The sequence below is a fragment of the Pteropus alecto genome, unplaced genomic scaffold, assembly GCF_000325575.1.
Source record: "Pteropus alecto unplaced genomic scaffold, ASM32557v1 scaffold16, whole genome shotgun sequence".
NCBI classification, from domain to species: Eukaryota; Metazoa; Chordata; class Mammalia; order Chiroptera; family Pteropodidae; genus Pteropus; species Pteropus alecto.
In genome coordinates, this window is record NW_006438867.1 from 6,345,732 (window position 1) to 6,359,915 (window position 14,184).

General features: G+C 39.4%; 1 protein-coding gene across 1 annotated transcript in view; it reads left to right on the plus strand.

Moving 5' to 3' along the window:
• The window catches only part of TNFRSF19 (TNF receptor superfamily member 19), an 82,135-nt gene that overhangs the window by 9,075 nt on the left and 58,876 nt on the right, over positions 1–14,184 (plus strand). The window contains exons 2-3 of the mRNA XM_015592392.2: positions 9,458–9,560; positions 11,667–11,777. Of these exons, the coding sequence (XP_015447878.1) occupies positions 9,492–9,560; positions 11,667–11,777 (180 nt within the window). The 5' untranslated portion in view covers positions 9,458–9,491. The remainder of the gene's footprint in view (positions 1–9,457; positions 9,561–11,666; positions 11,778–14,184) is intronic.

Consider the following 14,184-nt stretch of genomic DNA (forward strand, 5'->3'; position numbering starts at 1 on the left):
GGCGACCCCCGGCGAGGAGTGACAGCCGGGGGCTGCGGGGGCCGGAGGCGCGGGAGATGCTGCGGCTTCGGTAGCCGCGGCGGGAGGGATGGGAGGGCGAGGACGCCTCCGGATCTCCGTTGGCGATAGGAGTGACCGGACTCAGTGTTTCTCTCCAGGGATCTTAGTGTTTCTCTCCAGGGACCTTGTCGGGCAAACGGGTGTGAGTGTGTAAGTGAGTCTGCGTGAGGCTTCGCCCGGGCCTTTCCCGGTTGCGCTCACCCCGGGCCCAGGCGCCGCCATCCCCGTCCGGAGCGCGCTTCTCCCAAGGAAGCTGCCTGCAGCCCGGGACGACCCACTTGTAACTGGGCAGGCGGAAGAACATTTACACGATTTATAAGTAGTCCATAAACATATTTATTCTGCAGGGGAAAAAAAAAGTTTCACACGTGTCAGCAGTACTTCTTAGTATAGTGATGGGTAGAGCATGTAGTAGGTTAGAATGGTCAGCTCTCACAGCCCCTGTCAAGTTTCTGATGCCATCTCACAGAATAGAAATTAAGCTAATACTCTCTTGAAGATGAAGTTTGGAAGGATCGAAATTCAAGGATCTGTTTTGATGGTAGGGAACTATGCATCAAATCTACATTTTCCATTGTAAGAAATCCATGACACTTTTATGCATTTTAATAAAGGGACTTAATTTGCAAACAAAACCATAAACATTGTTGGCTATTTCTTTAATTGAAACAATTTAACTCATAATGTTTATGAAGGTGTGGTTTTCCAGTCCAGCCAGTGACAGTTTTCCTTTACTAAAAGATGATTTCTTTATGTAAACAGGAAACAGTTGTTGTTAAAGGTGGCTTATGCAAACAGGAGAATTTATTTTAATATGTTGTGGGTTTTTTTTTTCATGTTCAAATACTTTATGCAAAAGGAAGGATTATATTGCATTAGTTCAGGATTTACTCAATGTTTTCTGTTATGCAGTTTCACCTGAGGCATTTTTGCCAATGCTACTTTCATGTAGTTTAGAAATATTTTTTATTGCAAGCACTGCTTATTATCTAATTTGAAGATATGTAACTAGAGGGGTTGAGATTCGAGTCCTACTGTGGAAGGCAGTTTTTGACTGTCTTCACAGAGGTATGGTACTTATTAAAAATAATTTTTCTTTGCAAATTTAAACAGCTGTGTTTTAGAAATGGTTTAGCACAAGTCTCTTAGAATAGACTGTGATGTTTGAGCCCTCCCTCCCACCCCCCATTCCCTGATGCTACAATCGTTCTGTTTGTATTTTAGGATAAACATTTTTGAATTGGGGAAAAAATATCTTTGTTACAATATGCTTGTTGATTGAACGTTTCGAGAACACTGTATGACAGTGATTTTCCTAAAGCAAAGATGATAGAGTCTACAACTCAGAGAAATGAAAGGAATTAGTCTCACAAAACCCTATCCTAGGTTAAGTTCTGTTAAAAGTTGTTCTGAAAATAACCCAAAACGTAGAGATGCAACTTCACTTTTAAAATATTGCCTTCACCTCAATGCATGGTACGTTATCATGAGCTCTGTAAGTTCTTTTTTTTTAACCCATGAAAATGTCTTGTGACATCTACTCTATTCCCCAGGCCACGTGGCTTTACTGACTTTAGAACTTTTTTCCATAGTAAGCGCTAACTCCAGGGTGGTGTGTTAGTATTTTCTGGGACATTCATGGAAGTTATTTGTTTCTTTGACAGGAATGTCTTTTGACTCTGAGTACAGGCTGGATCTTGAATATGAAGTTAAGGACATATGGAGGCTTTTTATGCATTTGAAATTGCAATGTAAAGTGCCTTTCCTATCCAGAAGACTAGGCGGGAAATTAATTGAGACATGTAATAGTCATATGCCGTGTTTAATGTATTAATTTAATTTACTAGTTATGGCTCTAATAAATGAATCTAGGGTATGACTTTTAAAACCTAAGTGAGGAATTCTGCTAGCACTCATTCGATTCTCCTTTTTCACCTATTTCGGCCTCTGAATCCAAGCTTAACCCAGTCCCCTACAATTGGTCCCACCATTCAAAAATTAACACGACACGAATGAAAAACTGCAGGCATTTTAATATGTGATAAAGCCAAGTCCTTTTAAATCCGATGAACCAGTATTTAAAGTTATGCATTTAAAATTCTGGAAAAGGCCAGCATGCTCTGTGTTGACCACAGGTTGAATAAGAATACCCACCTTGAATAAATGTACACCTAATAAATAGACAGCTGCTTATGTGATAAGAGAGCCAGGAACAGTTAAACAGTTAAATACATTTTTCTCATTGGCAGCTGATTATTAAATGTTCATAGCCTTCTTAAAGTAAACTTCTAGCTGAAGGAAAAGAACAGTAAAGCAGTATGAACACAATTTCTTTTCATGATTTACTGGTTGAGCAGTGAGTTCATTCATCGCGTTTTATCTGTCTAAAATGTTTACATTTAAAAGTAAGATGTTTAAACAGTACTGGGTTATCTTCTAGTCCACACATCACAAAAAATGTACCTCTTAAACTGAAGTTTTAAAACCCATGTTTTAAAAAGAGAACAACCACCTATCAGCAATTAGAGAAGACAAAAGAACTTGCATATCTGAAGATGAAATGTTATATTAGTCGGCTTGGCTGGGTCTAATATGAGGAAATTCTAAAGGAATAGGGGCTAGTTATACTGGAGAAGAACACTACAGACGTTGCAGAGAGTGATTTTGGAATCGATCCAGACTCGCTTCTAAGATAAAAATTTGAACAGCTGTGTTTTAGAAATGGTTTAGCACAAGTCTCTTAGAATAGACTGTGATGTTTGAGCCCTCCCTCCCACCCCCCATTCACTGATGCTACAATTGTTCTGTTTGTATTTTAGGATAAACATTTTTGAATTGGGGAAAAAATATCTTTGTTACAATATGCTTGTTGATTGAACGTTTCGAGAACACTGTATGACAGTGATTTTCCTAAGGCAAAGATGGTAGAGTCTACAACTCAGAGAAATAAAAGGAATTAGTCTCACAAAACCCTATCTTAGGTTAAGTTCTGTTAAAAAAAAAAAAAAAAAAAAATCGAAGCCTGACAGCGAATGGCCCCTAATGTTTTTGAACTTTGAGGGAATTGAAGATATTGTATTTGGCAACAGAACGTTTTAGAGCCTGTAGAGTTTTAGTAGAAAATATTTCATGACTTGAAAAAAGGAAAATCATTCTCATTTTCTAGCCAACAACAACATATATATATTTTTTTATTACAGTATACCTTTGTGAGCGTCTTAGGCTACAGAAAGGGCGGCCAACTCTATGATGTAGGAAGAACAATTTTCAGAATAAAGTGAAATTGAAGGCTAAGATAACTAGAGGCTAGGGTTGTTCTGTTGGGAAATAGAAGTACACTAAATTTCTAATTATTTTTTTTCTCTTAGCATATGGGACTGACATTATTTTTAAGCCATTTATTATTATGTTCCACCATTAAAACGTAAAAGGCTATATGTATATAGTGCTGATTTTATAAATTGTAAGCTTGCCAGTTTACTTTAATGTTGATTTCTTTAAAAAGTCTTTCAGTTTATTGCATATTGGAAAAATGTATGAGTTGAATATAGCTTCATTACATAATGTTAATATAGTTTTACTAGAAAAACTCTTACCTGTTGCGTGCCCTGCATGTCGGATAATAAATCGAATAGCTTTTAAAGGATGGAAAAGTAAAGAAATTAAATAATTTATTGTGAAAAAAATTATCCAGATTATCGAAATTAGTTTAAGAGTCATATATTTGGGCCATTTATAAGATCAAAAATAAAGATCCTTCTCAGAAAGGTTACCGATTTGTTAAAATTAGAAAGGTGAATATCAGCTCTTCCTCCTTAGTGACAGTTGTCGATATTATAGCTCTTTATTCAAGAACTGGGGTCCTGTCCTAAGCTGTATTCTTCCACAGTGACTTATATTTCAATCTCAAGTTATAGGTGCACATATTTTTCACATATATTGTTTTAGTCCTTACGACAACCCGAAGAGGTAAAACATTATCCCTAATTGGCGAATTTCTTCATTCATTCAGCATGTATTGGGCATGTTGGATAAGTTACAGTTCCAGAGCAAAATCCCAGTTCTTGTCATTAAGTCCTCAAACTCTAACTTCCAATGGCTTGGTTGGTGATAAAATGAAGGAAAGGAGCCCTGTGTGACAATAGGGAGTGGTAGACACTGGAAAGTATATGCTCTTCTGTGTAAGGGACAGCCAATGCCCAGCCTTGGCTCACTCATGCAGGACTCGTGGGGGCCAGATTCTCTAATTTTTCAAGAAAAGTCTTCATTTTTAATATTGAAATCTTACTTTAAAAATTAAGTGTTTTGATGACCGAACTAAATAATGCTGCTGGCCAGATGTGTAACACAGGGGCCGCACAGAGAGAGAAGTCGCTGGATAATTATGCCGCGAGGTAGAGATAAGTCCAGGATGCTGCAGGAGCATAAAGGAGAGATGCCCATGCTACATTTAGGGAGATCCCAGAGGAACTTTGACAAATTGGGGGGCAGGCATGCTGATGGAGTTAGGGTACATAGGAAGGACCCAAGTCGAAAGCGGGAATGGCGGTTGAGGGAAGTGCAGGCTGAAGTAAGCCCTGTGATTTGGGACCCAGCATCTGCCAGGCCAGTGAGAGGTGCAGCCTGCACTCTCCCTCCTGGTCACTGCTGTTGCTGAGGCCCTGTGCCTTTGTCCCTTTGAGAGGGGACACATCCATGTAGTTCCCATTCATTTAAATGAGCAGGCTATGCAGCTTGATTTGATAGGCTGACGCTGTGCAGCTCAGCAGAATGTTTGCCAGCTCTGGGCTTAGGGCTCCTGTCTCTTCCTTTCTGCTTGCCCGGTTCTCCTGATACCACCACCCTGTAGGACGTTATCGATAGTGAGGCAGAAATCCCACACTCCTAAAATACAGTAAACCAGGCATCATTAGGCTTTCTGTATGTTTTGCAAAAAATGAATGCTGGATCATTAATAGATGTTGTTTATTCTGTATTTGGCAAAGGATGACAAGCCCAGTGGACCCATTTTACATAACGATAATTTGTATGTCTTTGATAAGTCATTTCCAAATAAATAGAACACTGGAGGATGTAAAAGCATTTTTCTATCTGGGCCAGACCCAGAATGCCCAGAAATTAAAACCAATTTCAATAAATACCTTTTTATCGCCTTATTTTTATTTTAAATATTATTACTTAAACACTTGTCATTTCATTAAATTTTCCTTCTTTTTATGAATGCCAAAGCATTTCTTAAGGTATTTCGGCTTAGTGCAAGAAATCCAAGGTCACCCTTGTAACACTCCACCAACTAAACTGTTCATGTCTAACTAAACCAGGCCGTGTGGATCGATCAGGAAATGTAGTATTTGGTTACATAGTCTCATTTTTGTTGACCGGTTTTGTTGATGCAGCCCTATTATGCCAAAGGGAAGGGGCGCCGGGTGCAGCGGCATAGTAGGATACAACCCCAGGTCACCCTGGCCGAACAGCCGACAGTTGGGGTCAGCAGGCGTGAATTTGATTCGATTTCCACTGTTACTAGTACGTCCGTCCTTCGACCCACAGTTTTCTCTCCCACCATATGGGGGTAAATGTCTACTTTAGAGGGTAGTAGTAAGGGGGGAAGGGCCTTATTCTGAGGCCTTAACACAGCATTTGATATTAGTTCAAACTTTGGATCGCTTCTTAGTCTTCGTGTGCTTTCCCCAGACCTGTGCGTCTCAAAGTCTGAAACCATCTGAATAATGTCTCACATTTGCCTAACAAAATCAAAGGACTGTCACACGCACTGGATCCTTTGATCCTCAATAATATCATTAACGATGACAGCCGTCCTTGCTGACACTTATATAGCACTTCTGATGAGCCAGAAATAGTTTATATGAATTAACTCTCCTGTAAGTGCTTGACAGCTGTTAAAATCAATTGCTCCTCATAGCCATCCCAGGAGGTAGGTACTGTCACTGTGCCCGATTTAGAGACGAGGAGACTGAAATCTGGGTTAAGTTTCTCATCCAAGTTCACACAGTAGAGAAGTGGTCTCAAGAACAACAGCAACAATAACAGTGTCAACAACCATCATTCCGCGTTCATTCTGTTCTAGGTACTAGGCTCAGTGCTTCATACGCATTATCTCAGCTAATCCTCACCACACCCCTAGGAGATAGTAGGTTCTATTTTTAGCTTTATAGATAGGTAGTTTCAAAGTGACATTGCTAAGAAATGGAACCGAAATTCTGGGTGCTCTGGTTGCCATTTTTCCCCTGACAGTTCCTGATGAAACCCAGGCTGTTATTACCCATATTGGGTAACCCCGGACTTAGATCACCCTGACTGCTGTCAGGACAATCTACCCCACCTAAATTGTTTCCCAGCCTCTTGGTATAAAAAGCGAGGATAAAAGGGAAGTCACAGAGAAGAGAAGTGACATATTTCACTGGCACATTTCAGTTCCCCATGTAAGAAATCTCCTGTAAAGAACCGCTTGCATTCTTTTAAATGGATTAAGATTTTTAAAAATACATCATTGTATTATTTAATGCTTCGAAGATGTAATAAGATAGTGTGTGCATATATCTGTATGAAATAGAATGTTTATTCTGTTCGCCACAGAAGAATTAGGTCTGTCACGTACAATCAAATCTCGCTTGTTTTCTACGCTATATTCTTTATTGTCTTGTGCTGCTTCGTTCACTTAATTAATTTGCAAACATTCATTGAGCACCATTATCCGGTGTGGTCTCTATTTTAAAGGAGCATACAATCTGATGAGTAAAACTGACACCGAAATAAGCATGATTGCTGTGCAATATGACACATACTGCACGTGGATGTCGAAGGGGCTGCAGGGGACACAGGAAGCGACTCCCTCCCCGGTGCTTAGCTGTGGACAACAGCCAGCAGGTGACAGTGGAGCTGGCTCTTGGAGAGATTCAGTAGGAGAAACGCTCTGCAGACCACAGCGACAGGCTGTGCCTGTGGGCAAGGTCCTGGGCGGTCGGGAAATGTGATCGTGGCCGTGTGGCTGAGCTGGATGAGCAGTGAGAGCAGTGACCAGTGGTGGGACTGGCAGGCCATTGGGTGAGACTGCAGAGGGCACAGGGGCTAAGCTAATGAGTCTAGAGGATCATTTGTGGGGGCAAACCTACCTCTTCCACTGGAGATTTAGGCAGGCCAATGCTGTTTTTATATTTCTCATTCAAACTATTCAATTTTAGTACGTGTGTTGAGGGAATAATACAAGTTAGCACATAGGATATAGTTCCCTTAATTTTTCTACCTTATCATCTTAAAAACTCTTCGTGATGCAAAAATCATAGTTAGTTTATTTAATTTTCTCCTTTTTTTGATCATGTTTATGTGATTTTTATCTTATCATCTCTTTTAATTTCTAAATTTTCAGGGGAAAAGACCATGTCAGTTACCTTTGGCCCCAAGAGCATTATACATATATTTTTTCATTTTAATGAAGTATTTTTACTGTAAAGAAATTTTAGGAAAAGGAGGGGAAAACTTCATCCAGAATGCCACAATCTGAACCTAACCATTGATAACATTTTAACATAAAATAAGTGTATCTTACGAAGTCAAAATCCTATCGCCATGACTTCTAACTAGATGTGCATTTCAATGATCGCCTTTATAAGAAGATGCTAAAGTATTTGTCTGTTCCTCAGTCAGGATCCCACTAGAGTATTCTGTCCAAACTAGTTGCTCAATTATGGTGCGCACTGACTCTGTCAAGCTTGTTTTTCTCATATTTTGTGTGAATGCTTTGGTATTTATATCCTCTTTTCCATATCAGTTTAATTCCATGTAGATGTCTTTTTACTTTTAAAAATTAGCACCTCTAAAAAATTGTAGGACCACGTCAAGAAATAACATGAAGCATACCTTTCACAGAGCTGTGATTTTTATCTTCTGACCCCGATCCTGTGTCTACACAAGCAGTGAGTTGCACGGTTGGGTCACTGCCGGATGATTTTGAGATCAAGGGAGAAAAAAAAAAGTTACTACCAAGAAGCTGGAAAAACAATAAAAGCTGTTTGAAGTCACTAAAATTGGATCATTCATTCAACAAACATAAAAATTATTTTTTATTGCCCTTATAACTGGACCCGCTCAGGCAGCTCCAATGACCGTCTGGGTCGACCAGCTCCAGGCTGTGTTCGGGCGCTCTCCTGGCTGGCGGCTCGGCTAACAGTTGCCACAGCGGCCTGCCCAGCTCTGCTTCCTCTGTTGTTATGGTTATTGTTTTTCTTGAGCTCTCTGGCCCACAGTTCTGGTTCTCTGGTCTGGTTTCTTTCTAAGTAGTCAGATTATCTGCTCTGGGTCTGTTAGTTTTGGAAGATTCAACTCTAAAGGGAAATTGAACCCATGTTTCTCTACCTGATAGGTAAAGCCACCAGATAAGTCTTCATTAAAAAGAAAAAAAAGAAAGAAAGAAAAGAAAAACTCTTGTCATTACGGAAGCCACCAGATAAGTCTTCATTTAAAAAAAAAAGAAAGAAAGAAAGAAAAGAAAAACTCTTGTCATTACGCGGATCCGTACAAAACAACCAGATTTGTTTCTATATTTTAGATCATTTCCGGTGAAGATAAAGAGGCTTGGATGATCTTTTATTGAAATGTCAGATTAGTGTCTCCAATTTTATCACCTGTAAATGATTTTCAGATGTTTTTAAATGAGTACTTATTTTTCTGCTCATGTATAGTTTGCACTGAACTGGTTTGGGGAAGAACTCACAAATGCCAGATGTTAGCTGCATCCGCTTCTTGGTGGAGCTGAAGGTCCATGATGCAAGCAGATCGTCCTGTAGGGTGTATGTGACACAGGGACACTGGAGCCACCCCACCTGTCTCTGAGTAGCAGTGTAACCTTGGGCAAGTGACCCAGCTCTCTTTGAGCTTCATTTTCCCCATCTCTAAAATGGGGATAGCCCTAGTATCGACCTTCTAGAGAAGCTGTGAGAATGAAATGCATCAACATGCTGAGAATAGTATCTGGCACGTAGTACTTAGCAGGTGTTAATTGTTATTTTATCACTTTTATTATCCTGTTGGCACGGAACCATATGAATGGAAGGTTTAGTAGTCACTGTTTGAATGTAATTCTCCACTGGGTGCAGTACATTGAACACCTTAGAGCCTTGGGCAGAAAATAAAGGCCTGGAAATTCAAAGCCAGTGGGAGTTTTACCTGTAGTATTCAGGTAGACAAAGCATTACCTCTCATAACCTAAATTATAAAGATTACATATTATATGCCTATTGTGTGTTTTTTAAAGGTCATTCCTTTTAAAACCTAAGTACTGTTACCCAGTATATGTATGCAAATAGTAAACATTATATAGTAAATACCGAGCACAGTCACTAATTGTTATTAATGTTAACTGTATCTTTTTACCTTTTAGGAATCTTCAACAACAAATACATTTAATAAGAGCAATGGCTTTAAAAGTGCAATTAGAACAAGAGAAAACATTTTTCACCGTTGTAGTTTTACTAGCCTATTTGGTAAGTCAACTCTACTTTCATAAATGTAGTGAAAGAATTCATCTAAGTAGTACCAAAACTATTTTCTATGTCTAATTCCATATTTCAAATTTCTTCTTTCAAATTTCATTTTATAATTGTTACATTTAATTAATAAGTCAAAGATTGCTGCCGATTCTGGATGTTTGTAATAATCGTTGGAATTATTTTATTTAAATTTAGATGTAGTCATAAAATCACAGCATTATTCACAGCCCCGGGACTGTTATCATTACATTGGGTTCACAGGCAAACACACAGCCCATCCTAGATCCTAACGAGACCGTCAGGTCTGATTTGGAGCCCACGACGGACACAGTTTGTGAAGTATTTAGAACTGATTTTTAAAAGTGCTGTTATTTTTTATATAGTTACTTATATCCTCGGTTCCAAAAAGCATTAAGGATGGATAGAAAATTCTCATGTTTGAAAGCTTGACACAAAAGATCTATGAAAGCGTTCAAAAGAATTGAAACTTGCTTAGTTTGAAGATATAATCATGATCTACATCCATGAAAAGAATTACTTGCACTGAATTATTTACCCAGCCTTCTTGGAAGACAAAGCGAGAGGAAATGGGGTCCAGTTGGAGTCTGAGATTCAGGCAGATGTAAGGAAAACTTCCTTTCTTTCCACTGAGGTTGTTAGGCATCGGAATGAATGTCTAGGAGGGAGGTCAGGGAATGGTTTCCTCAAAGCCATTGAGTCTCTGGGGTGGGAGGGGATCTGCCTCCCCTCAGACTGTTAGTCAGGGGAGTTAGAGAGGCTGGAAAAGATCCTCCGACCTTTAGCCCCACGTCCTGTTCTAGTCCTGAACCCCACCTTGAACTCTCCCTCCTGCTTGCTCTAGAAGTTCAGGCTTTGATTTCAGGTGAGGACGCTGGCAGACGTCATTACAGATACTCTCGCTTCAAGGCTGGGGTAGTTTGTACTGAATAATTGCTTATTATTATAACCATCAAAAACAATCTCCGCTGCACTTGTGTGTGACAGGCATTATCCGTAACGACAGTCTCTGTCCCCATAGTGCTTCCGGCCTTCAGCTTTCATTTAGGAAAACAAAATTATAGGCAGGAATGTCGTCGAGGGCTTTCCTGCCAACGATAAAAGGTTGCGCGGGATTTTGTCACCAGTCTGAGATTCCATTAATTCTAACATCTTTTACAAAATCCTGTGAAGAAGCAGGTAAAGACCCTTTTGTAGGATGATAGTTTGTCAGGTGAACTTACCGTTTTTAGATAAAATAAGAAAAAAAAAAAGGCTATATTTTGGGAAATGACTTACAACCTTTGTTTTTGCCAAAATAGATCATCTTCCCATTGAAGTCCTATGCTGTGAACCAAAGCATATTGTTAGGTCCCACTTAAGTGGTTAAATAATAATCCGTAAGAATTAAGTTTATATTTACGTAGCACGTACACTTTGGAGAGTTCAGAGAGTTTGGCCGCTTTTGTCATCTTCATCATCATCAAGAATTTTACCGATCTCACAATTGTCAGAATTTTTTTGAAAGACGATCTCTAAATAAATGCAGTTCCACTGAAAAAGGTTAGAACTTCTATATCAAAAGTGGGTGGGAGATATGTCTGAAGGGTAGTAGCAAAGTTCCTGTAGCTGTGATTTATTTCATATACTTATTTATTCAATTCATTTTCCTTGAATGTGCTTATATTTCTCAACGATCAAAAGTAGAGTTTTGAAATCAGAATTTTTCAGCTTGCAAAAAGACCTTGGGTCTCCGCATGACTGTTCTTTTCTACGTTCTCTTACTTAGAAAAGAGTGTCTCCTAAGTCGTTTTCCACCTTAGGTCTTCAGAAATGCATCAGAGGAAGACAGAGATGATTCCAAGACCCCAGGAGACCTCATTCAGGGAATACAGAGAAGAATCAGGCTTACCGATTTATTTGTTCCACTGACTGATTCAAAACGTGCTTTTTCTTCCTCAGATGAAAATTAAACTGGTCTCACTCCAAATTAATGTTTACATTCAGTGATTGGTGTGAATAATACTGATGATATTACTTCTTTCTTGCAAAAAACGTAATCAACTTACGTTGAGATAACGTTTCGTGAAACTTTTTTTGCAGGCATGTGAAGTGCTTTGTGAAACCGGGGACTGTAGACAGCAAGAATTCAGGGATCGGTCTGGAAATTGCGTCCTCTGCAAGCAATGTGGGCCAGGCATGGAGTTGTCCAAGGTATGGTAAGCATGGTAAAGCCGTAGATCTGTGCGTTTTAAATTCATTCTTTTAAGTTAAATTCTTCTAGTTAATTACTGGTAAAGATTTGGTCACCATGACAGAGTTCTTGGTTCATACATCCCTTTAGCTAAATATGGCACAATTCTCTTTTCAGTACTTTTGATTCATGTGTCTTACAGAGATCAAGGAAATAGATTCTAATAACCAGAACTCAACAAATGTCATCGTTTTATGTAATTTAGTCTTTCTCGTATTTCATTGAAAGAATAGAATTATTAAGATTTATTTGCATTCATTGGAAAGAATCGGTATTCTCCTGAAGATTTAAAAACAAAGCATTGGTGTCAGAAAACGGTAATGCTACCATTTACTGGGCCGTCTTTTTCTCAGAATGAGTGTTGCCTTCACTCGTCAAGTAGAGGGTGACAGAGCCTTTGGTGATGCTGGCCCGAGGTGGCACTTCTTCTCCAAACTAGGGTTTCGAACGTTCCTTTGACGACACAAGTGTTATCAACCTCCCCATGTCGAGCATGTGGTACTCCCAGGAAGCATTTTTAAATGTGTTCATTTTAGCCACTGTCTGTTCAGAAAAAGTGTGCCCCAGCATATTTCCGAGTCTCACATATTCTTGGGGCCCTTCTTTTCCACGAGTGTGTTCAGAGCTATATATCCATTTGCTTTATTTTCTGATCTATTGAAGATGTTACTAGTTGTGGAGAATTGATGTATCATTTTTTTTTGTTCTCAGTAAAGCATCAAAGTCTTCCTGTTAGAAAAGGAACAGAAGCGTTTTCTCTTTATTTAAAGTGACTCGTGAATGAGAAGTCCTCTTCCCCTACAGACTGCCATTATTTAAAGTTGAGTCTTGGCATTCATAGATTTTTTGATCTATGATCAACAAACAGCAGGAAACAGGGATTTCTGCACCCCACGAGTAATTCCCAATGATGGCCTCTCCGGTTGTTGTGTTGGATAAGTGGTGGCTTTCAGTATCCTGGGCTTTCCGTCTGGATTGACACTGTCTGACCTTCGAACTCTGAGTGATGTCTAGTTAACTGTAGCCTCCCAGGTATTTTTAAATCTGGATTGTAGTTACATGCCTTTTGAGACGTAGGCTTTGCTCCAGTGGGTGTGTAAAGATTCTTTATAGAAGACGTGCATATCTAGGATCAGTGAACAAAGCAGCTAGAAGTGTGATGCTGCCCAAGAGGAAAACAGGTGATGATGTCCGTACCCCTCGAAAGTTTTTCTTTTCCCAAATCTCTGTCAAAATATGAATGAAGCTGTACAGATGCCGAGATGAGCAAATCATTTCTAAGAAACAGTTCCCTAACCTTGATCCTTTGAATCCAGAGAATATAACCTCCAAATAATTTCTAGAGAATCAGAGGATGAAAGTCCTGTCAGCTTTAGTATTTTTTTATTTAAAAAAAGCTAACTGCTGAGATCAACAGATAACAATTTCCATATTTCATAATGTCCCATGGATATCCGGAAGAAATATTTTTCTCTAGATAGCAATTTTCCCTCAGCGTTGAAATAGCTGTCACATTGTAAATGGCCAAAGAGAAGCAATTCAAATAAGTCTCCTTTGTGTACTTATTTTATTTACTTTTCATGTAAAAAAAGGACCCGGACAAATTGAATGAGAAAGAATAAAAGTAAAGGTAATGATGTCACTGAAATATTAGATTCCTAGGACCCACTCAGATGCGCGAATGTGACAAATGTATACAATGTCCTCATACGCCCTGCAGTGGCCACCTTGATGGCAGGTGACCTGCTCATTTGGCTTTCATCCTTACTGTGTCTAACCCTTTCCCCTCTTAGGAAAAAAAAAATGCAGCCGGCTCCCAGTGTTAATTTGATTTTACATAAACACGCTCTTTGAGGCCAAAGCGAATCTGACTGGTTTTCAGTGTGAAAATAAAATGTAGAAACTGTTCTTGGAGTTATTTCTAAACAGAACTTGTCTCTAATCCTGATGATCATGTACACATAAATCAGATTCATCAAATGAATCTTCGGCTGACAACTGTTCAAGGACGATGTTCACATCCCGCGTAGGAATGCTGTGTTTTCTAGGATTTGACATTTTCGGCCATTGAGAATGACTGTATTTTGTAAATGGAGACACCACTACTAAAAACAGGATGCTGTAAATAGAATGATGTCATTTGTTTCCAAAGACTCTCGATCTACTAGAGTGATGCGGAAATACTAATAAAAGCTAGGTGTTTCGCGGCAAACTTTGGGGGTGAGGTGAGGACCGTAATCCATGAGTTATCTCAGGGCAAACACAGCCGCCAGCGCCACCGGTGAGCTTCCTCAGGACAGACGGGAAATCTAAACAGAGGACCCAGCTCCTAGCAGACACAGGGTGTAACCTGGCGAAAGGCGTGAA